Source organism: Limulus polyphemus, unplaced genomic scaffold (assembly GCF_000517525.1).
Source record: "Limulus polyphemus unplaced genomic scaffold, Limulus_polyphemus-2.1.2 Scaffold1306, whole genome shotgun sequence".
Classification (NCBI taxonomy): Eukaryota; Metazoa; Arthropoda; class Merostomata; order Xiphosura; family Limulidae; genus Limulus; species Limulus polyphemus.
This window is the reverse complement of record NW_013666916.1, coordinates 240,200-265,141: the sequence shown is the minus strand read 5'-3', so window position 1 is coordinate 265,141 and position 24,942 is coordinate 240,200. Positions and strand designations below refer to the sequence as shown.

General features: G+C 34.6%; 1 protein-coding gene across 4 annotated transcripts in view; it reads right to left on the bottom strand.

Moving 5' to 3' along the window:
- LOC106463028 (polypyrimidine tract-binding protein 1-like) overlaps window positions 1-24,942 on the bottom strand; it is a 123,876-nt gene that overhangs the window by 26,443 nt on the left and 72,491 nt on the right. Inside the window, exons 1-3 of one of the 4 annotated variants that reach the window (XM_013922998.2) lie at window positions 22,657-23,127; window positions 12,260-12,358; window positions 10,384-10,533 (exon numbers count right to left, since the gene is read on the bottom strand). In XM_013922998.2, coding sequence (XP_013778452.1) covers window positions 10,384-10,533; window positions 12,260-12,358; window positions 22,657-22,659 — 252 coding nt within the window. In that variant the 5' untranslated portion in view covers window positions 22,660-23,127. Of the gene's footprint in view, window positions 1-10,383; window positions 10,534-12,255; window positions 12,359-22,003; window positions 22,178-22,656; window positions 23,128-24,942 lie in introns of those variants that run through there. The other 3 variants (XM_022390439.1, XM_022390438.1, XM_013922999.1) reach the window with 3 other exon arrangements.

Sequence of the window (24,942 nt, the reverse complement as noted above, 5' to 3'; positions counted from 1 at the left end):
TCATTGTATGAGTTGTACTTCTCAAGAGACTTTTTGCATTTTCTTGCATTATACTTGTAATTTGCAAATTAAAATACCTTTGCTAAACAGTATATTCCCATCACTATATGAATTGTACTTCTCCAGAGACTTTTTTTTTTTTGCAATGTTTTACCTCCTACGTTCTGGGCCAGAGGACAAAATTAATTTTGTAAGTTTATATTTGATTTGTAACACATCATACATGTAATGATTAAAAGTTGTATCCAAGTATCAAGTATCAGAAACACATTTTACATTGTTTGGAATTTTATAGATTGTGTGATGCCACTGGAAATACATTACTTTAGGGAAGAGTATGCAACAGTCCTTTTTGGTGCAAAATGTTCATGCACTCAGATCATAAAGATGTGATTAGATTGAGGATTTACATACCTAAATAGAGATCTCTTGTACTTAATGGCATTGAAACTTCAATTAATTTGGGTAAACTTGGGGAACAAGGACCTGTACAACTAGTACACCTATAAGGGTAAGCAAAGTGTGGCATTTTGTAACAAGTGAGAATCTGCAAACAGAAAGGTCACTAGCAAAAGCTTTTCATATGTCCCAAGCTACAGTATGCAACATAATAAAGAAGGATCTCAGTCTGGAAAAAGCAATAACAATATTAAGGTTATTCCCATCCAAATTATACTTATAATTCAAATTATGATAACCCACATGCTTTATGTTGCATTTATTATAATTAAAACTCAGCTGCCATTTATTAGCCTAACTCACTAAATGATGTTTATCCTTTTGTAAATCAGCAGCATCCTCTTCACAGCTAGCAACACCCAAGACTTTAATATCATCTGCAAATTTAAGTAATTTATTGACTATCCTTTCATCTATGTCATTGACATAAATCAAAGAGTGCAAAGGTACTAAGACTGAGCCCTGAGTTACCCCACTTGCAACATTAATCCAGTTTGACTGAACTCCATTTGTAACAACCCTCTGCTTTCTTCCACCCAGCCACTCTTCTATCCAATTTGCTAACTTATCCTCCACACATATAGAGCTAATTTTTTTACAAGCCTTTTATGTGGCACCTTATCAAATGCTTTCTGAATATCCAGATACACCAAATCTACACCCTTACCCTCATCTACATAAGCAGTAACCTTTCCAAAGAATGTTAAAAGATTTGTAAGGCAAGATTTTCCCTTAGTGAAACTACATTGACTATCCAATAAAATTCTAAACTTTGTTAATTGACTTTGCAAAGCACCTTTTAACACTTTCCAAAATTTTTCCCACAACTGATGAAAGAATAATGGTTCTCTAATTACTGGGATAATTTTTATCACCTCCCTTGAAAAGAGGAGTTATATTAGCTAATTTCCAATCCTATGGTACCTGCCCACTATTCAAGGACTGACAAAAAACAATAGCAAGTGGCTCATATATCCAATCTTTAACTTCCATTAAAATCTTAAAATATTATTTGGCCTTATCATTTTTTAAACTTCCAAATTTTTTCTTAACAAGTTCAGAATTAATGCAGTCATCTTGTCTGATCTCGTTTCCATTTATCAACTGATCAAGATGTGGAATACTGCTTAAATCTTTATTAGTAAAAACCTAAGAAAAAGTAAAATTTAATAACCCAGCCATCTCATAATCATCAGATACTAGCCTTCCTTTATCATCCCTCGAGGGTCCTATCCCTATCCTAACATTTTGTTTCTTCTTAATGTATTTAAAGAAATCCTTACTGTTAATTTTTTACATTTTCAGCCAACTTTTCCTCATACATCCTTTTTGATGTCCTAATTTTCTGTTTCACCAACTTTCTTGATCTTCTTTATTCTAAGTCTCCGTCATACCGGTAAATTTAAATTTCTTAACTTTATGATGCTTTTCTTTAATTTTATTTCTTAAACTCTTTGTGAGCCAACCTGGTTTTTTACTTGTAGCTTCCCTTTTCTTTCTATTAGGAATATGTTTACACTGAATATTTAAAAATTTATCTTTAAAAATTTTCCTATCTGATCAGCATTTCCAAATAACTCAGCTTCCCAATTCACAACAGATAACTCTTGTCGCATCCGTTCAGTATAATATAATATGAGGGATATCTCCAACCTCCTTTAGACTGAACCTAACTAGTTTCTTTTAAGTTTTCTTTCACTAAAGTTGTATAGTTATTTACATATTAAACTCAATATAAATTATCATTTCCAATATCAGGTCTCACTCAGCACAGAATTTGAGGATGTTATATTCAAATTAATTTGGAGCCTCAACACACGTACATCACTAAAGTCCATGCCACCTCATATTGTCAGGTCATGCATTATCTAATCACAATCATTTTGAAAATTGGCCTGCAATGTAATTTTCACTGTAAAAGGTTTTGTCATAAAGGCTGTCATGTCTAAAGCACACAACTTCTCTGTGCAGACTTTCCATAATCAATCTAGTGTATAAGGGCTGTGGTTTTCCAGCACATTTCAACAGTCCAATCACAGATATCCACTGACTGATATATCTTCATTGGAAATAGCACGAATATCCATTTCATAAATCAGCTGCTTCAGGTATGTGACAGCTGAATGGATAGTGTTATGAAGGGAAAGGATTTGGGTTTAATAGTTGATCAGTCTCTAAAGCCATCCAAGCAGTGTGCTGTTGCTAGTGGTAGGGCAAATAGGATTTTAGGTTGTATCTATAGAAATATTGAATACAAGTCTCAAGAGGTTATATTTTCATTGTACAGGTCACTGGTAAAGCCACATTTGGAATACTGTTTTCAATCTTGAGCTCCTTACCTTAGGAAAGACATTGAATTATTGGAAATGGTTCAGAGAAGGGTTACTAGAACGGTGCCTGGGATGGAGGGGTTGTCATACGATGAGAGGCTGAAATCTCTCAAATTTTTTCTTGAAAAACGAAGGGTTAGGGGTATCTGATTGAGGTGTTTAATATTGTAAAGGGAATTGATAGTGTTGATGTATCATCTTTTTATATTTAACAATGAGAAAAGTAGGACTAGGGGATACATATATAAATTTTGGCAAGGTAGGCGTCATCTTCAGCTTTATAGATAGCTTTATTTTTCTAATAGGGTGGTTGGGTTTTGGAATGGGTTGCCTTCAGATGTTGTAGAGCAGTAAATTTTATTTTCATTCATATACTTATCAAGCTTTTTCTTAAACTCACGGGTTGGGTTTAAAATGTTATTATTGTTATTTTTTTAATCGTTTTAATTTAGTTTTGAGGATGGAACAGCCGAGATGGACCAATAGGTCCCATGTTGTCCCAAACTATTATGTTATGTTATAAAAGTTTTATCAAAAGCACAAGTAAGTAGAGTTATGTGTCAGATAAACAAAAGCTCACAAAAATTAACGTGTTGAATGACAGTAACAAGTAAAGAAGTTCAAACACTAACACAAAGCCATAGGAATGGATTTTCTGCTGATAAGATGTTTAACTTTTATAAGGGTTAACTACTCTCTTAGATTACATATAAAACTGGCTGTAGTTCTGCTTCATTTTTTATGGTAAATAGTTGAAATATAAAGCTATCTCAATCTCTTTATTACTAAATAAATCAACTAAGTTTCATATCAATATAGCTTTTATTAATAAGGTATCCTACATAAGTAGCCTGGTCAATAGGGAAAGTAAAGTTTTAATAATCCTGGCCTTGAAAAACCAAGTGCAAGTCCACCAGAGAAACGTTACATGAAAAAATTATTTTGTAAAGATCTCTAAACCACAAATGTTTATAAAGTAAAATTCAAACCCATTTACTGTTACCTAATTAAAATGTTACTTGTCAAATATGATGTAGTAAAAATTTTCACTAATATTTATGCTACAATATTCTCAAGACTACTACTTTATTACAGTAACCACCATGAAGTAATAAACCTTTTCATTAACATTGAGGTTAAAATGTTATCAAGACTACTTTTTACTAAAGTAGAAACTACAAACTAATTTTATTTTTTGAAATCTAGACAACAGTTGTAATAATGTTTCTTGTACTTTTTCTTTTTTCACAGTTAAAGTTCCATAGTTCACTCCCACTGGTCCCCTGGCATTCCAGGCCTAAAAAGAGCTGTCAGTTCACTGATTGTTAGGTCATGCTTCACACTGCCCTTTAAAGCCCCTTCAAGGTCATTCCATCCTTCAGACCATATGCAGTTTGACAACTTTGGCCTTCACACAGTGACTATTTTATGTTAGTAACATTAACATGGCATCAAATTTCACAACACAGAAAGATCTTCTCTGTAGCCCCATAGCAACACACTGAACCAATTACACAGCTAATGAAACACCTTCCATTCTTAACTGAATAAACGACATCCATTATAATACCCTAACATGCCAAGGATTATTTTTTATAATAAGAATTTGTCTTTGTGTAAAGAATCAATTCAGACAAAGCAGCCCCCTCTACTGGTCATGGTGAAAATAAAATAGTTGCAGCATAAGCAAAACAATTACCTTTTCAAACTATTAGCACACATTTTCTTTTTCTGCTTTTTATTCCCATTGTGTATTTTTGATAGATATCAAGAAGGTACAAGAAATAAGAAACAAACCAGAGTTTATGAGATCAATTGGAGATCTGATTATGCATTTCATGTCAGTTATCAACTATTCATTTTACTCAATGCTGCTGATTAAGGAACAGTTAATGGCAGACAAGAGTAAATACCAGTTACAATATACAGAGATACTGAAAACAAAAACAGTAAACAGCATTTCAGAAGTTCTAGAGGTTACACAAAAATATTTATATTCTTCACATGAACATTACCTTGTGCTCCAACTTTTCAGAGTCTGAGTCAGAGTGATATTGTTAATTCACAAAGGCATCTTCAGTACAAATACTTTTTTGACACATCTGACTTCTTATGCACAACACATTTGTACATTTTACTAAAAGCTTGCCACATTTCACAAAGATACACTTAGTGAATTTGAATTATAGTCAACAATCTTTCTCCAATACAGGCTCAGTTCAATGGACCAACCCCATGCATGTTCAGTTAAAGGCTGATGTCACATGACTCTGTGGTGACTATCAAGTAAAGCACAGATGCACAATGGTTTACAAAAGGTGGTTTCTATACAACAAGAACACCACATTCTCAAGCAGAGCTATTCAAAAAGAATGTGAAAAGATTCATTAAACAGATTTCAACATATCTTTAACAGCTTTCAATATTGTACTACCAATGCTTCTAATGGGAGGAAAGACAAGCTTCCTGTAAAACGTTTTACAGTTTCTAAACCTGGGCATTTCATTGACAATAAGTTGATGTCATGGCTTACATTAATATTGTACAGGAAATCAACTCAAGCTCTCCTTGAAAAAGTTAATTAGTTTCTAAACCTCAGCATTTCATAGACAGCAAGTGTAGACACACAGGAACATAACACTTCATCAAATGTATGTTATGTTCAATCTATCATATAACACAACATCATTAATTTAATATAAAATAAGTGTGTATAAACAAACATAGGAACATAACAATGTGTAACACAGCACAACAACATTAATTAGCATAAATCTAGTACTAAATTATAACCAAGATAAAAAAATAAATGATTGGTCAATTTTAAATTCTCTTGCAAAAATATACAGTGACCAATGATTTCTTATTCAGAAGTTATCTTTTCATAGGTACTGTTGGACCATAGTATCTTGGTATTAAAATAATGGATTATATTGTTTTTTTCAAATAATAATAATAATAACAAAAAAATGTTTATTTCAACATAACTTATACAGATAATACAAGTGATCACCAACAGGTTTAATTATTGTAATTAAAATGGAAACGTATGTTTCAGAAGGTGGCAATATTTATTCTGTAACCTAAAGTACATATTTCCTTAATAAACTACTTAACATGATTACTCTCTCAAGTCAACAATTTACTTTATCCTATCTATATAAAGCACACACCATTTAACATTGGCTGGAATATAGCAGATATAAGGTAGTTGACATTATCATTTCATTCTTCTTTGCTTTCATTCATAGGATCTTATAATAATGACAATATCCTTTCATACAACTGTGCCATACCAACCACAATATCTAGTGTTACAACTGTGCCATACCAACCACAATATCTAGTGTTATAATTGTGTCATACCAATCACAATATCTAGTGTTATAATTGTGTCATACCAATCACAATATCTAGTGTTACAAGGTTGGTATGGCACAATTATAACACTAGATATTGTGGTTGGTATGGCACAGTTGTAACACCAAATATTGTGGTTGGTATGGCACAGTTGTAACACTAGATATTGTGGTTGGTATGGCACAGTTGTAACACTAGATATTGTGGTTGGTATGGCATAGTTGTAACACTAGATACTGTGGTTAGTATGACACAATTATAACACTAGATATTGTGGTTGGTATGGCACAGTTGTAACACTAGATATTGTGGTTGGTATGGCACAGTTGTAACACTAGATATTGTGGTTGGTACGGCACAGTTGTAACACTAGATATTGTGGTTGGTATGACACAATTATAACACTAGATTTTGTGGTTGGTATGGCACAGACAATATCTAGTGTTACAACTCTGCCATACCAACCACAATATCTAGTGTTATAATTGTGTCATACCAACCACAATATCTAATGTTAGAACTGTACCATACCAACCACAATATTCAGTGTTATAACTGTTATATCAGCCATAACATCTAGTGTTACAACTGTGCCATACCAACCACAATACTGAATCTTTCATGTAAGTGTACCATACTGATAATATTGCTTGTTACAAATTTACAATAACAAATAATATAATCATTCTTTCAGTATAATATATCATTGTTTTGGCCAGTCACTTCCACTATAAATCATAATGGCATGTCGTTTCATAAACACAATGAATTACCAGATAGTATTGAGATATGCTGTTTTGTTTTTCTTACATACTGTAGTTATAGTTACTACTGAGAGAAACAGAGCAACAAGCGCTTTTTATGTGTGTATATTACTTCTCTACTAGTAGTAGTGGAAGAATGAAAGACAATGAACAGATCTTTCAACTTTCACAAACAGGACAAACTGCAAAGGTACAAGCTGATAACATTCCGACTTCTTTCTTCTTAGTGAAGGAAAAACTGCCGCTTAATTGCGTTCTGCATGCATGCATGCCTTCTCAGTGGCCCATCCGGCAGAAAGGCGACCTACAAAGTGGGGCCAGCTACAGGTTTAGCCCAACATCCGGTAATAGGAGTCTTTTGTGAGTCAGCCGTCCAAGGTCAACCATGACGGCAACTCCTACGACCGAGAGCTTGCAGCTAGTCTTCATTCGTTGTCCATGTTATTGAAGAAACGGTTAAAATTGCACGGGAAAGACGCAGTGTAAAAAAAAAACCGTCGTTTCGACGAGTTATAACCGAGATCTTTCGTTTCTTCCCAAAATTTGGGGGAAAATTAGAGTAGGTACACGCACTTCAATGTTGACTTTTTATTAAAAGAGACCATAATTCATTGTTTCTGACAGACTTTGGGTCCCAAAGATATACACATAGACTACCAGACTTCAACCACAATGAACTTTAAAATTTGTTTGGAACAAGTGATCCATGGTTAAATACAAAACTTTCGAGTAATTGATAATCACAGTTATATCTTGAACTAATAACATGTTTAGTAAAGACAGAACCAGAAATTTTTTATTCTTTCGTAAAATAACTTGACTGTCATGGATAAACATAATTTCCTTAACTGACTAAATTTTCCGAGGAACCACGGTGATTACAGCTGAAAATATCATTAACAGTGACGGTACCCGATTAATGATTCCACAAAGTCATTGTTTTAGTGAAAGCTACATCGAGTTTTCTGCTGTGTCCACCACGAGGAATCCAACCCCGGATTTGAGCGTTTGTAAGTCCGTAAACTTACCGCTGTACTACCGGGGGACCAACGCATTCTGTCTGATCACTAAAGCCTTTATTTTCCTAGTATATTAATTTATAAGATTCGTATGGCTTATTGTGATCAGAAATTCATACCAGTGAAGTTAAACGAATATATAAATACACAACTAAAGAAACGCAAAACTACAAACTAAGATCCATCATATACCAGAAGTACCCAATAATTAAAGAAATAATACTGAAGTTAAAAAAGATGCAAATTAGTTTCTTCATGACATTTTTTTCTTACGTCTGTGCGTTTTTATAAAAACTGCGCTTTTAATTTTCATTGTTAGGGTACTGTATGTTTATTATTATACCAAGAAATGTTTTTATATTTTTTTCAGTCAAGCATGTGTATTATGGTAGAAATGTCTCCCTTAGGGCAGGCGGTAGTCAAGCAACGACAACGTATTACCCCCACACACATACTGTACGCATGACATCTATCATAATTCCTTCAAGTAACACCTCAATAATTTATACAATCTTCAGTTAACAAATTGGTACGTTAGTTCCGGAATAACAAGTTTAGGAACAACGAGGGTTTTAACACGTTTCAATATGGATAAACTTAATTCAACTTTACATTTACATGAAAAACAAGAAAAAATTAATAATCCTCACCTCCATGCTCCCAAAAAGAAAATTTCCATACTTAATCAAATTTAACAATTAGGTTGTGCATACCATACTCTTTACCATACTGCAATTTTAATATACAAGTGAGTGGTTAGATTACAGATAAGAACTTTTCTAGTCAACAAATGTAGATTTTAAAAATTCGCCTCTGTTATGTATTACACATTTTCATTTGACATACATCTTATAATGCTAAACAACTCAATATTTTGAAGAAGTAGGGAGTGCTTTTTACTTGCAAGTTAGAATAACGTCACCAGATATAGTTCATGAGCATTGGGGACATTATATTAGGAGGTACACATGCCCACCGAGAATGCGTGGAGGCCGGGAACCTCCTCGGGGTCTACTGTCCCAGATGTGGATCTGTAGAAGGCAGAGAAAGAATTGATCGGGGGGGGGGCTCACATACCAAGCCTTCCCATGAAAGCTGTCGGTGGCCTTGGAGGGAGGGATTGGAGGTTAACTAAATTAAGAAGAGCGATAATAAAGTTACCCTCTTAGTTTAACACAACCATCTTAAATGTCAAAAAGGAAGTACAGTTTTGCGGAATGACTGAGACGAGGAGTTAGTATTAGTAATGGTAAAATTTGCCGAATCCTCTGACACTACTCGGAAAAAGGGGAACACACAGACAATGATCAAGATTTCACAAGAAGAATTCACTAACGTATGAAATTGTTACACTACAGTTTTCATTGCAAAAGTTTTATCTGTCGGGAACAATTTCACCCACAGCTTCAATTCTAAACGTGTAACCTATAGGAATAGTCCATTAGTTTTAGAGCTGTTTCAACAGGTAGGTAGCGATCGATAAAATCATTTATGTCAACGTTTGGAACTTTGTATTAAATAGTTTGTTAGAACTTAGGTTCTTTACTATGTCTGGTAATTAAAAGAATTATGTGTAGTTAACGGACCGATGAACAAAAATAAATACTGCCGGAGTTGGCTTTATTTTCATAAATATTAGCTCTGGCCTCAAGTAATTGCATATTACATTAGACTTGGAAATTAGCCTGTTATGTAATGCTTTTCAAAGCAACTTCGTACATTATATGCGGTTGGTTCGTTAATATACAGAAGTTCGCAGAACAATGAATAATAAAAGACGCAATTACAATTAAAACATGATGAAACAAAGCTGTATTATACACAATAAAATGTTTTAGGTCAAAGTATCATAATTAAAACTGTATTTTCTCATCCATGTGATCACAATGAACTATATTTTGTACGGCGTAACAAGACATTCTTTGCTGTTTATTGACCTGAGCCTAAACTGACTACTGGGAACGGATTTTCAATACAGAATAAAGCCCAATACAGACCAAACTCGCAAAGACATGCTTAAGTCGGCAGATATCCTTACAAGTACCTTACAAACAGACATCTTGTTTGTTAATTAGAATAAGATGTTGGGTAAAATTCGTTTCGTCACGTATTGTATTTCTACCGCCATCTGGTGAAGATAAGCTGTTTAATGTTATTCATCAGAAAATGCAGTTTACCCTAGTTATTATATCATTTTCCAGACTAGATACCAGTTAAATTCAAACGAGTTATTATGCACATATATATCTGCGTAACTTAAAACAGCTACCCAGCTGACAGCAACATAATCTGGTCACACGCCCAGGTGAGAACCCTTTAACTCCAGACAAGTTTCAATATAACATTAACAAAATAAAACGTTCCCGTTGATTCGCTTGTTTCACTTATTTTCTACGCACTTTGTAACCACACACATTCACTATGGGGAAATATACAGACTAAGATCGATACCTGGTTCTTTCCCTTCAGCAACAACACATTACTGACACGTCCAAATGGTATACCCAAATGGATAACGTCCATCTCTGTCGCCTCATTTGGAATGTTCCGCACATGGACCACTCTGGACGGTTTGTCGTGCTGATTTCTTTCCAGTTTCACCTACAAGAAAATCGCCAGAATTATAACAACTTCTTAATCAGTTTGAAATTTATAAATATTTTTATTTTACAGAAAAATTAGTTTAAGCTATCAAGTACTAAAAAAGGAATCCACGCTAAGTTGACAAAATGTAGGTACGTTACAGTCTTTAATAATCTTTTATAATAATCTATTCTATTTATTTGATAATAGGGTAAAAGTATTATCTTCTGATATTTTATAATTAATTTTTAGTACGTTGTAACTAGATTTTATACTGATTTAATTTCTATAAATTCTGCCATAATTAAGTGGTTAAGGGGCAACCGAAACGTACTATGTTATTTTTCAACAGACTTCATAAAAACAAGTTTACATTTTGTATATCAAGCATATATATAGAATTTAGATCTAAAAATCTTGATTTCTGGAATTAAATTTCCGAGTAAAATCTTTCAGTAATACTATATTTCTTATTTTCTCTATATGTAAATAAAAATAGGTTTTCGACTTTGCCACTGTTTTATATTTTTTGAGATGTAACGAACGACGTTCATCTTTGATTGAGAAGGTTTTCGACTTTGCCACTGTTTTATATTTTTTGAGATGTAACGAACGACGTTCATCTTTGATTGAGATGTTTTCTTCCATATCTTTTTTTACCTATACGAGACTGGGCTACAATAAGAATATCGACTTTTACTGACAATAATGACTGAGGCCATAATTTTAAAATGACCAGGAATTAGTTTCTAAAGGTGGCTGTTACATTCCTGCTAACTAATGAAAGGTTTAGATTCTCTGAATATTAAGGGATGCATGGGTAGTAAAATTTGGCCGATTACCTTTGCCCCCCCCCCCCACAAAAAACAACATACCCAAAAATTAGAAACAAAATTGACGTTTATTACATCTAACCAAATAATCACCAACACAACATTCAAGTTTTACTTTCAATACCTAGCCCTAACTTCTATTGTTCTCTGAATCCCCGACTTTCAGCGGGCGGTCAGTTTTTGTTGCTCGGAACACGTTTTTTTTTAAAAAAACCAAACCAATTATTGACTGTAACTTTCAGTTTCGCGTCAGTTGTCACAAAGATTAGGGCTTAGATGCTTAACTTCAACACTCGGCCGGAGCTGGGTATTACCGGGTAGCCCAATACCCGGCCGGGGCCGAACATCTGGCCATGTACCCGTGCATCCTTACTTTTAATAATTCTTCAGATAGCAGTTTTGATCAGTAGTGTTTTGCAAGTGATTTTGATTATCCTGGTGTGATTCGAAACGGTCTCAAACCATATGTTAGAGAACAGTTTCAGATTACAAGAAACTTTTATCAACATCTACACCCATGTTAAATTTAAGTCTTCGTATGACAAATCTCTAGAAACGTTGGGGATGAATTACATTGATTTGTTTCGTCCTTCGTAAGTTCCCGTTTCGTAAGATCAATAAGTTATTTTTCTTAATGTATACATACGATATACATAAGTAAAACATTATAAATAGATGCTAATTAGAGGAAACTAATTACATACAAGTAATTTAAAAACACAGATTTTAATATTTTGTAATTTCAATGCCTTTTTTTTAATGGTAAGATGTAAATACTGTAACATGTAAACCGCACACATTACGAACTGCAAAAGAGACTTACAGTTTTAGCTATAATGTAAACACTGATGGATATATTACAAAAACACGTAGGCGGTTCAAAATATTCGTCATGAAACTATAAGACTCACTTTTTTGGCATCGTTGTTGTTGTCGGCGTGGTTCGGTTGTGGGCTCATGGCGGTACCATTACTGACTGCACCCTGAGACAGTAGCTCGTCAGATCCGCGCTGAAAATAAATGTTTGATTTTACAACGTAATGCCATGTTCATGAAACTAATGAACTATCATAATGATGGATTTCACCCAGAAATATGAAATTTATATGCATTTACTATATTACTTTTATCCATGTTTAATATCCATAAAACTGTGTATAATCACATAAAGTGAAATTTATGTTGGATGATTTAAATATGTTGAAAACAATTTTACTTCATATCACGTTAGAAGAAATTCTAGCAATTAACAAAAAGTACAAATATGGTGTGAAAAACAACCAGCAGCAAAGTAAAATGTCACGTGGTGCGCAAAGGATCACGATTCATGTGTATATGTGAAGTATAAATAACGTAATGAAGAACTGCGCGACACTACTGTGTGTGTGTATTATATTTAAATCCTAGTAATGGGTACTGCTTTCCTTCTTTTTTCGTTTTGTTACATATTTCGAAATATTCAAGGGACCTTAGAAGTTATCTATGACGACATGTGAACAGAACTACCCAACTCTTCCCTGAACTTACCCAACTCTTCATATTTAAAACCCTGACCGCTATGCACGCGTAGTCTTTGAAAGAGACTTTTCGTTTGTGCTATGCCCCCTACTCCCCCGTAGCACAGCGGCAAGTTTATGGACTTACAACGCTAAAATGTAGGGTTCAATTCCTTGCGGTGGATACAGCACATAGCCCAATGTGGCTTTCCTCTAATACAGTATCGTTGTGCTATACAAAAAGTAATTTCGAAATAAGTAACGGCAATTTTCTAGTGTTATCACAACTTTTCTCTGGATGACAGTCAACATCCACCTTACTTTTTGTTTAAAGTGATATTAGGTACAAAATTTAAAAAAACAACTACTAAATCCATAACTCCACAACTGGAAGAATGTTCACTTTAGTCCATGAAGTTTAATTACTAGTCTAGTTGATTACTATTAAAAAATGTCCACTACTTTCTGATACTGTGCTAAAGCTCCCTTGTCCGTCTTATTAAAATGATTTTAACTTATACCAATCGTGGAGTCTCATTTTCAACCTTTTCGCACATCTCTGTCGAAACCTTCTTTTCTATAAGGACTTAATTTTGGTCTTTATTACTAGCCTTACTCTGGATAAAACACCAAAGTAATCTTCTTTCCTACTTGTCTCATAGGAAACCTCATCGCCAAAACTTTCACCCGTTCAGATTATTGAACATTTTTTCAGATGGCAAGAGCTGTCAAGAATTAATCACAAGCCTAGACAACACTGTTATTGAAGAACACAGCAGCTGCATTTTTTTTGTAACTGCTTATGGCCATAAGCTGAAAACCATGTGTTCCTTATCAACTCAGAATGGCCATCGCTTCTTTGCTGACGCCACACGAAAGCTGAGATTGTAGATAATTCCTGAAGTGCCACTTGGAGTCAAGCGAATTGAGGTGGAGATGTAACTCTTCAAACGACCGGGTATGGTGGAAACGTGAGCTTTTACATAATAAATATCATAAATGGAACCAGCTCCTAAAGAATGTCATCAGAATTATAACGAGACACATAAATGTGAAAGTGGATAATTAAAAAAACATGCATAACAGTATTCACATTGACACCAGACTTCTTTGCCAGTTTTATAACACATGTAAACTTGTAGATACAGCTCATAGACTCAACAAGCAGATTTTAATTTATTACAAAGACACACAGACGGTGGATAACAAACGTTTTCGGTCAAGTTTATATATTTCAAGTCTCACTTAAATTCTACACATTAAGAACTAGTCATCTTCTATAAATGTTAACTTTGAACAACTGCCTGTATTTTTACTAATACGACTACGGATATCATCAATGAAAACCTATATAAAAATGTTTGAAATAATGTCTTTTATTACTCAGCAAATGTTACAAACTTTACTACGAATAAACGTTTATGAGATACGAAGAGGAACACAAGCTAGGATGCTCCCAAATGTAACTAACTTTGGTTGTTCTTTCAATTCTTAATTAAATAAGCAATGTTAGGTTCTAAGAGTAAATAGGCACGGTTAACGTTTAAAGGCTTTCGACCTGAAAAAAAAGTAAAAAGATCTGATGCGTAAAAGCTTGTCAAAATTGTATGGCGGGAGAATTAATGGAAATTTAGTGTTTCCTTTAGTGATGTAGAAATAAATGGGCGAGGTAAGTAAGTTAATCACCCCCCACCCCCACCCCAATACTCATCGAACATTATAAACGTTTTATATACAAATGAGGAATATCAAAAAAGGGTAAAATAAAAGTTGTCAATGTTAAAAATTATAACTCAATCGGGTTTTTATTTCCAGGTTTTATGTTTGCTTGTAAAGTATACTCTATTATTTATATAATGTTACTTTCATTAACAGTGTTGGTTAAAATGTTTAAATACTTTTAATACATTATCATTATACATTTATTACAGATTACAGAATTTTTTCGGATTGTTAGCTTGGTATATCAAATTAAAACGATAACAACCAAGATTTCTCTGTACCTAGAAGAAGAAAAACATAGCAACTAACACTATTCAGCTCCCAATACAGACCATAGTTTGGTATGGTTCTTGTCAAGCGCAATGGGTTATATGTGCTCTGTCCACCACGAGTTTCGCAACCCAATTTTTTTTTTACCATCACAAGACTTTCCGTTGTGCAACTGGGGGCGCAAACCATAGCAACTACGACTCTTCAGTACAAAGCACAGCATTGGTAAAATAAAAGTTTTTTTGAAGTTCAAGTCATTTTTACTGGTAGAGTGAGTTTTTTACTCCGCCACTGTTCACTACGGTACACAAAAGATAATGCTAATCACACCCCGTCTGTTATTACAACAATAGTGAAATACAACGTAATATACAAAATCACAATATTTGAGAAATGGAATGACTTTATCCAACTATACTGTATATCTAACGTTTGCGATAAAAATCATAACAAACTAGTTTTTGTTTCACATTTATTTTATCCATTATTGATTGTAAATGAGGCACGTGTAAACTTACTATTTGAGATCTTCAGTTTCCCACAAGTCATTGCCAATGAGGCCTTTCGTTCGCTAACATTTATGCACTGTTTTCCAAAATGTGGGGCACGCCCTCCATAGGGGGGGGATGGGTATTGGTGAGGGATCGCGGACTTTTGGTGGAAGAGTCCAAAACCAACGACGGAAGAAAACAAAACTATCACTTTGCTCTGAAAGGTTTTTTTTTTTTTGCTCTCGTATTTACTCACTCCTTACAAGTATTTTATATAAAAAATATTAGAAACAGTTAAATAAAATGTTGATTTTGCTGTTATCACTAGTAAAACGAAAACTTTGGTATTTAAAGTGGAAAATACATGTCAGGCCTTGCAAACAGTTCCATAGGAAATAATTGCCTGAAATAATTATCAGTAGCGTATTTCACATATAAAAACCCTTTTAAATACACAAGTGATACTTAATTCTAAGCGATAAGTTAAGATCTAGTGCAGGTGAACTTGTTTTCTTATGGTAAACATTGAGTGGGGAAGAGATATTTAGGCCTATCATTATCATGTATGATAAAGCGATCTATCGCGGTTAATGAGTCGTTTTTATATAAATTTTCATCAAAGTATTGGAACTAGCAACTTACGAGTCTGTCTTTGATTGGTTAAATGTTTGTGTATTTATGCATGAAAGTAGTATTTGTTGATCTTGGTAGTCTGAAGGCTCTAGTGATCATTCCGTTATGTATTGTCTGTAATTTCTTTATGTGTGTTGGTGCTACATTTGTCCATGCAATGACAGGTATGTTCTTTTACTGGCGTAATATACTGTTTGTAAATTTTGTTCATGATTTCTGGTGTGGCTCCTGTGCTTTTACCTGTTAATCTCTTGATGTAGTTTGCTCGTTGCCATGTTTTATTCCTAATTTGAGTAATATGTTTATTCCATATTACTTTTGAATCATAGGTTTTACCTAAAAATTTTGCCGATGGAACAATATATAGAAGAGCTTCGTTCAGGAGGATTTAATCGATTTGGAGAATAGAACAAAGTTTGTTTTAGGAACACTTATTTTTATCCCTTGTTTTTGACAATATTCGACAATTTGATTCAGTACGGGCTGTAAATTTGGAGCTGCTATCTAAGGAATCGCAGAACTCTTCCATATCGCCCCATCGTCTGCAAGTTGTGATGTTAAAGTAAAATTTGGATCGTTTAATGGCATATCGCTTGCAAACATGATAAAAAGATAGGGCTAACTACCCCTCCCCGTGTAACACCTGCCTCGGGAGTAAAATACTCCAGTAGGTGCCTTCTACATTTTCTAAGAAGTTAGACAACCAGCGAATAACACCTGTTGGTAATTCTAAATGTTTCAGTTTATATCTTAAACCGTTATGCCATACAGTATCGAATGATTTCTCTATATCAAGAAAGCAGACGATAGTTCATTTCTTATGATTGACTGAAACTATCGACTGTGGTTTCAGTTAACCTTACCAAATGATCTGTTGTTTACCGAAATTTTCTGAAACCATTTCGAAAAGTGGAGATTCCACTACTAACTATTCTTTCTAAAATCATCCCAACACGACTAGTCACACTGATTGGTCGGTAACTTCCCGGTTTATTCGCTGGTTTGCTTTCCTTCAAAAATATAAGAATATTTGCTTGCTTCCAAGAGGCTGGGATGTAATCAGAGTTGAGGGGTAATTTAAATAACACTGTTAAATGGTCAAACAATTTCCAAGTACACTTATTAAAGGAGAATGGCTTTAAGAATATAACTTATCCCTGATATTATTGTTCGTGTTAATAAACTTCAGTTCAGCTTGTTTACTATTGTTAGTTTTAAACTTCAGGGTTTGTTTACTGCTATGATTATTCTTTTATTTTAAACCTTTAAGTGGGAACAAAGAGGAAGAAATTTCGAAATTTTCAAAACTTCCTAAAATAAATACGTTTTTGAGGTTAGATGATTAAGTGACAAAGGGAAGAAAGATTAATAATGAGGAAAATCATGCCCCAGAATATATTCCAAGCTCTTGCTACGCCACTTCTAACTTCAAAGAATCGCGGATTTATTAAAAAGTAAGAAGTTCCAACCGGAAGACATATTTTAATGAATACGCATCAGAACCGGTGCCCGCAATCACGATTGAAAATCCAAACTTGAATTTTGAAAAGAAGGACTTCATTTGCGTGTTAAATTACTTCATGCACCATGCATCCGACAACCCTCTGTTCTTCTGAATCACACAGAATAGTTTTGGGACTACTAGACTATTAGGCTCAAACCCATACTATTGCAAGTGGAGTCGAAATGACTTGCATGTGAAACTCACTGTAAGGCCACTGCCTAAAAATCGGCGTTATCACACACCCAACAAAGCAAAAAAAAAAGTACTAAGGAAAAGGAAGTACGAATTCAAAATAACAGTTTTCAATCGTTCAAAGACCATGAGAATCCTAGCGAAAGTAAGGTTCTCAAAGGTATGTAATCAATGATGTGATCTCATCAAATTCGTAAGCAACTATTAGTGAACGCTCATATATTCAACGTTAAAGGCTATCTAATTTACATAGCACAAACAAATAACTCTTGTACGTAAAACAATAGCATCTGGCCAACTAAAAAAATTTAAAAAGTTTGAATTCTTAAAATACCGAGTAAACACCCCACATTACATGTACGAGGATTTATATATCGCATTTCATCACGTGCTATAACTCGGAATAAGTTATCATTAACTTTAGAATTAACGGATTATTTTTTTTAATACGTACTTATAAATTATTTTTGCACCAAAAATTACATGTGGGTTCATCACACACAAGAAACAAAAATATAGTTAATTCTGCAATTAATCGCTAATTACCAGGGGCGTAGTTAAAGCTATAAGTCAACAGAGTCGTTAAGAAGGTCCGGGAGTCAAGCCCTCAGCAGGTGGGTTTAGAACCAGAGCTCCGGTGGGGACAACCAGTTTGCACATGATTTTAGGCTTATTATTTAGTAGGTAGCAGTACACGAAAACAGCGGCCACTAATAAAAAGCCACGTAATCAGAAGACATAGACAAATACGATGCTGTGTATCGTATAGTGTGCGTGACATTAAAAAAAAATATTCAAAATATAATACTTTTTAGAAAAGTTGAACATGAAACCTGTAAAACAACAGCATATATTTACAAAATATACCTTTAAACAAGAGGAAATCCTCAATAGCCACGGCACTTGACATTCTTTTACGCAGGATTAGAGTAAACTATAAAGTAATCTGTGAACCTTTTTCCTTTTTATTTTTGTGCGCTAGCAATACTAAGCGTGTATACCCAATTGAATTTTATTACTCATCAGGATCTCTACCAGCCTACCCTGATATTGAAATTCTTTCAGGCAGGATTAGAATAAATTAATCTATGAGACCTTGAGCGTGGTCAAATATATCAATCTACAGGGTTTGAACCCCAAATTCTAAAACTGTAATTAGATCTCAAATCGGTCAAGAGATGACGGAGCTATGAGCAAAAATTTTGTACTTGAAAAAAAAACAACTCAGAACCATTTTATTAGCTGTTATGCCGCAGCTAAAAATTGAAACTTCAACTTAGAATCGTGTCAATGGACACCGTCTGCTTATGACGGTGAATTACTGCTGGAGTCTAGTATGCATTTTATGTAGAAATCGTACGATTTAATCCATTTTGTCTGTGTTTCTTTTAACATTGAGTATTGACACATACGATCACTCAATAGGATGTAACATGTGGAATCCACCGTTAATGAGCGGTATAAAGATAAGTCAGTAATTTGAAGATTAAAACAAAATTTTATTCCAAAATGGTGGATGATATTGGAATGATAACTGTTATTCACCTTATCAGCTTAGATTGGTTTGTTTTGGATTTCGCGCAAAGCAGTGCTAGACTAGAAGGACGGCAGCTAGTCAAAACCATCCACCGCTAACTTTTGGACTACTCTTTTACCAACGAATAGTAGAATTGATCGTGACATTATAACGGCCCCACAGCTGGAAGGGCAAGCATGTTCGGTGACAGGAATTTAAACCCGTGATCCGCAGATTTTGACTTAGCTCCCTAACCATCAGGCCATGCTAAGCCTATCAGCTTACAAAGCCAGCTCCTATACAAATTCGCTTCATTGAATAATTAAATACGCATCTCAAGTGAAAGAGTAAATAATAAAACTATACATATTATTATCTCCTCGGTCAACTGCAAAATAGAACGCATAAAAAGTACCAGAACGGGGAGACCCCAAAAAGTGTGGGTGGGATGAAATTGTATTGCGACCAACTTTAATACAAATACACCAAAATGTGTAACACAGTAAAAAGAGGGTGAGACAAATTTCAATTAACTTCTTGGGACAGCCTGTATATCACAGAGCAGCGTTTCCTAAAGTGTGGGGTGCCCACCCTAAGGGGCGCGAGCGATTAAAGTCAATAGAGGAATAATGCAAAATTATGCGTTTTAATGTAGTTTTTTATTAATGAAAATAATAAGTAATTACTACAACACATATATAGTATTTTAATATGTATCTGTGTATTATATCTCGTCACTTAATTCACTCATTTAAAATACGGGGACGCAAGAAACCATGTTTATTAAAGGGGGGTCGTGGATCACAAAAGTTTGGGATACGTTGACATACAGTGCATTACTTCTAGAAAAAGAAGAAAAGTTTAAATGGCACAAAAACGTTAAATTAAAAAAAAACATCAAATAATTTCTCCGAAATATGTGAGTAGTTACTCGGATAAATTTTCTTTAGAAAAATTTCGTTAAAATAGCAAATGTCAGGAAAGAGGTAACTCCTTACAATATGTCACTGATCTAAGTAAAGACTTCGATTCGACCTCACTGTAACAGGTGGTTTTGATTTTATACAGCCCCACTCGAAAAAAATATGAATAATTCATCAGGCTCTTATAATAGCAAAAATACAACGTGCCTAGCACGACACTCGCATACTAACTTTCTGAAGCTTTCAGTGCATTATGGGAAAACTTATTGCGTGAATGAGCTAAAAGAAACTAATTATTTATACAACTATTTGAATAAAATACATTATATTAAGTAAGAATAAAAAAATCATTGCGATAATGAGACTAAGTAATATATTGTTCTTATGTTACTACATACAAAGTTTAGAATGCATCGTTCTGTCAGTTACATATTACGTCGTAAGTCCAATAATATCTCACGAGGTTCGGCAAACTTATAAGATTTAGGTTAGTTTTAAAGACAAACACATATACTTAGCTAACAATACAAACTGATTTATATAATAAAAACAGATGAATTAAACAGTGTAATCAATACTGCTAATGTAAGTACTATTAAACAATGAAAAGAGAATATTCATTGAACATACAAATACTAGTTGTCAGTTTAAAACACTGTCGGAGGTTTAATTTTGAGTACCGTTACCTAGAGCTAAAAGCTCCTTTGGTTTATTTGTTTTTTGCTTGTGTTCAGGAAAGCGCTTTTAGCCTGGTCTCTCTCAGTGTACACGAATTCCCAAAGAATCGGCTGTCGTGTTCGTAAAAACAAGATGACGTCAGGGAAACACCTTTCTGAGAGAATGCACTGAAGTTTTAAAAGGACAAAAATCCTATTTTTTCAGCATTATAGACACCAGAAATATTGTTGGGTACAACCTGTCTTGCCTTACTTTTGAAATAGGTGTTGGTCACTACGCTAAGGAATTGTGGGTTCTACTATTAGTGCTAGCTCTAATGAAGCCGAAATGGCGAAACGTTGGTTAAAATAAAAAGTTCCGAGGAATTCCTTAACGTATGTTTTATTATTTTTCAGAATTCCTCAACAGACCAAACATTATGTAGGAGTATTTCTTTAAAGTTTAAAAATTCCAAGCCAAGTATTTTATGGAATTGTAAAAAAAGAAAAATTAGTATCTGAGTATACAAAAGGTACAAACTCTAAGCTGTAATATATTTGTTTCTTTTTAATTGATATCACGTGACTAACAACTAACGGGTTAGTCATAAATAGTAACTCCACGTTGAAACACTGCAATGTAATGTTTCCTCCATGCTAACAATAAAACTGCCTACGCACGACATTATATTATTAGTTTGTTTTTTTTATTAAAAGAGTTTACCAAATATCTAACTGGTAAAATACATTATCATGTGTCAGTAACCCTCTACGAATTAACAATATAAGGTAAGAAAATTTGAAATTTGTTTAGATTTTCCCTTAGTATATTAATTGTAATACCAGTAATACTGCCTGCATCATCGGAATTTTAGAAGAACTAACGCGAAGTTAATGATGGCTCAACGTTCTTCTTTATTTTGATAGTAACATGACAGTATAGGACAACCTACAATGACACCTTCGGTAACAGTAAAGTTTTTTTAGGGGAGCGGTCTTTTTCTATTTTCGCTTCAACAATGTCTCGTTAGGCTTTTCCTGAGCACCAGCGACAAAGCGCTACGTTTACTTTATGAAAGAAGGTATTACGACACAAAGGCGTGGTTAACAAGCTAACTTCGTTTAGCGGTATGATCGTGTTATTTTTATAGTGTTACTACCGATAACACTGGGAAACTAGACACAAAAATACAATAGTAAAAGAAATCCCATATCACATAAAAAAGTCATAGTAACATTAAGCAATACATACCATAACCATTGACATTTTTTTTTTTAGTTTTACGAATGTACAACTGACTGTTTAAGCACCCACTGAAATTTATCTCTGTTACATGTTACATTCCCATATCACTTGCTTTGATGCAAATATCCGGCGAAAACGGGTAGTTACGTTGTGAAACCAACATGGAAGTTGTTTGGAAACCACGGGACGTCTAATGCAGCGGCAGCAGGACTGGTTTCTGCACAAAGGAAGGGTTGGTTAAGGCGGATACAGGAAACCAAGCCCGTACTGTGGAATCAAACAACGGAACGCTTCGAACCTTCAATGTGAAACACGTACATAGGGTAACATTGATCAAGTGAATTAGGAAAGCCATTTTTGGCACCTAATATTTACAAGAGACTGATGGCGAAGGGCAGGTGAGGTGGATGTAGAGGGAATGTGGGTGATAAACGAAGCTCGCCACGGTTTACATTATATAGAAGCCATTTGGTCTACCTTTCTACGGTCTCGTGCGTGGCGCGTTCATTTCAGGTGGTATTTCTTCCAGTGTGATACAAGCAAACATATTGTACGGTATTATCTGGAATTCATTCTTATAACCTGAACCAAAACTACTCACGGAAAACAAAGTGTATGCAGGTGTATACGCAACACAAGAATAAATTCGATTTACTTACCATTTGAGTCGAAAATATCTCTTCCAAGTAACAACAACAAACAAACCCCAAGAACTTCTTATCTGTTAACCGCGTGTTGTGGAAGTCTCTTAAATAAAAGTAAATCGTTTTTCTTACTAAGGCAAAATTAAATCAACGACACATCCAATGGAATCTTGCAGAACAGGTGAATGGTCAAACCACACTATTGGAGAATAGAAGTTTTTCGTTTTTTTTTCTACCGTCTTTACGTTCTTAGTGAAATTCAGTTCTAATGTATTGTTGGGCTTACAAACACGCCAGAGAGGTGAATCGAACAGGTGTTCAAAGTAAGGAGGGTATAGCTTCAACCCGGGAAAACAGTACAGGACAGCAAAGAAGATCCCGAGTGAACAGCGGCAGTGAGGAAAGTGACAAAGAAACTGAACCGCTTTCTGAACGCAACAGCGGCACGCCAACGTAGGCGGGCTTATTCACTTCTACTGCCGCGAGGCAAAAACGTGAGAGCGATGAAACATACGTCAGAGAGAATTTCCTGAGAGCCGGACTAGCTTGACTATCAGCTACGTAACTCTTCGATGCGCGTGCAGCAGAGCAGTTAAATCAACCAATCATTTTGCGACTACAGGCTTGTGTTTTTTTGTTGTTTTTTGACAACCTACCGCACATATACAGCAAAAAATTCCCAGTTTTATTTCTTAAACAAAAATATATAAAGTTTCTCACATCATTGATAGTACTGCATAAAAGTAAATCCAACCAATCCTTTAACTCGACAATTTTTTTAACAGGTCTCAAAAACTGTTTTATGTGTCTAATATTGTTATTGGTTTGTGTACGTCTAAGGCCAGTATTAAAAGAAAACTCAACACACAACATCCGTCTGCACAACCTAACGCACACACAGGTGTTTCCGGCCACCGCTCCTGACCTTTTTTTTTTTTTATCAACAATGTATTAATTATCAAATAAGATTTAAGAACGAAGTTTACGTGTGTCTCACATTCAGATAAAACCGTAGAAAGTTTTGTAAATACACAGTTAAAAAGTCTTCACTCTTACTATATGACTTTATTCGGTAACGAGGATACGAAACGATTATTCTGTACGTGCATATATGACGTCATCTTTAAATCTCGTTTTGGAAGTATTGTCAAGCTCTGTTACTTTATATTAAATATTGAGTGTTTTGAACTTCCTGAGCATGCGTTAGAGATATAATAAGTAAACACACATCAAACCACAGAACTGGTTCAAGTTAACAAGATAGAAGATTAACTTTAAGGTACAGCCCTAAAAGTACACCATTTAAGGACTCCATAGCTGAGTACATATATTTTGTTTTTAGTCTAAACATTGCACTCAAATCACCAGAGCTAACAAAAAGTACATTTCTATCCATTCAACATTAAATGCACTTTGGACCCAAGAAAACCTTTTATACTGTTTGTGCGATGCATTGTTCGAAGTCAGTAGTGTTGCGTCAGTAACTATACATTTATATATTAACACAATAATTCTCACGTGCACTATCGTATTTTTTTTTTTATTCAACTGGTATTGTTTCTTTGTTGAATTTCGCGCAAAGCTATTCGAGGGCTATCTGCGTTGGCCATCCCTAATTTGGAAGTGAAAGAAGGCAGCTAATGAACGCCATCCTCGGACAACTCTTTTACCTACGAACAGTAGGGCTGACCGTCACGACTGATAGGACTAGCATATTCGGTGAGAGGATTCGAACCCATGACCCACAAATTGCTAGTTGAGCGCCCTAACCATTAGGCCTATATTGATATGTAACATGGTCTAAGCTGATAAACTATATCAAACGAAAGAAACCGTTTCACCAATTAAAAGTGTCACCTGATGATGCAGCAACAAGCTGGATCATTTCCTGGAGGCAGATAGCGTTGCACTCTCACCTTTTCTCGAGACAATAAAGATATATTTTCCGTTTTGTGAGTTACTCACTGGGGTATAAATACTGAACGAGTTAGCGCGGTGTATTTGGTAAAAGGTTCCCCACAGTACAGTAAACACTGCTTTCGAGAGATTTAACTTTGGTTTTAATTAACGATTTTAAATATCAGAATCTGGACATTGTTGACATATTTTACGACTGGATTGTTGATAGTGATATCAAGTAGATCAGAAATACATAATAGCGTGTACCTAGTTTGCAAATATATACTAGCGCTTAAGTTGTGTACAAGTATCTCAGAAATATATATTGTTGCGTCTTCGAGTCACATGATTACTGTGACGCAACGTTTCTAGAACTATCATGTACTTTGGCGAATGTTCAAG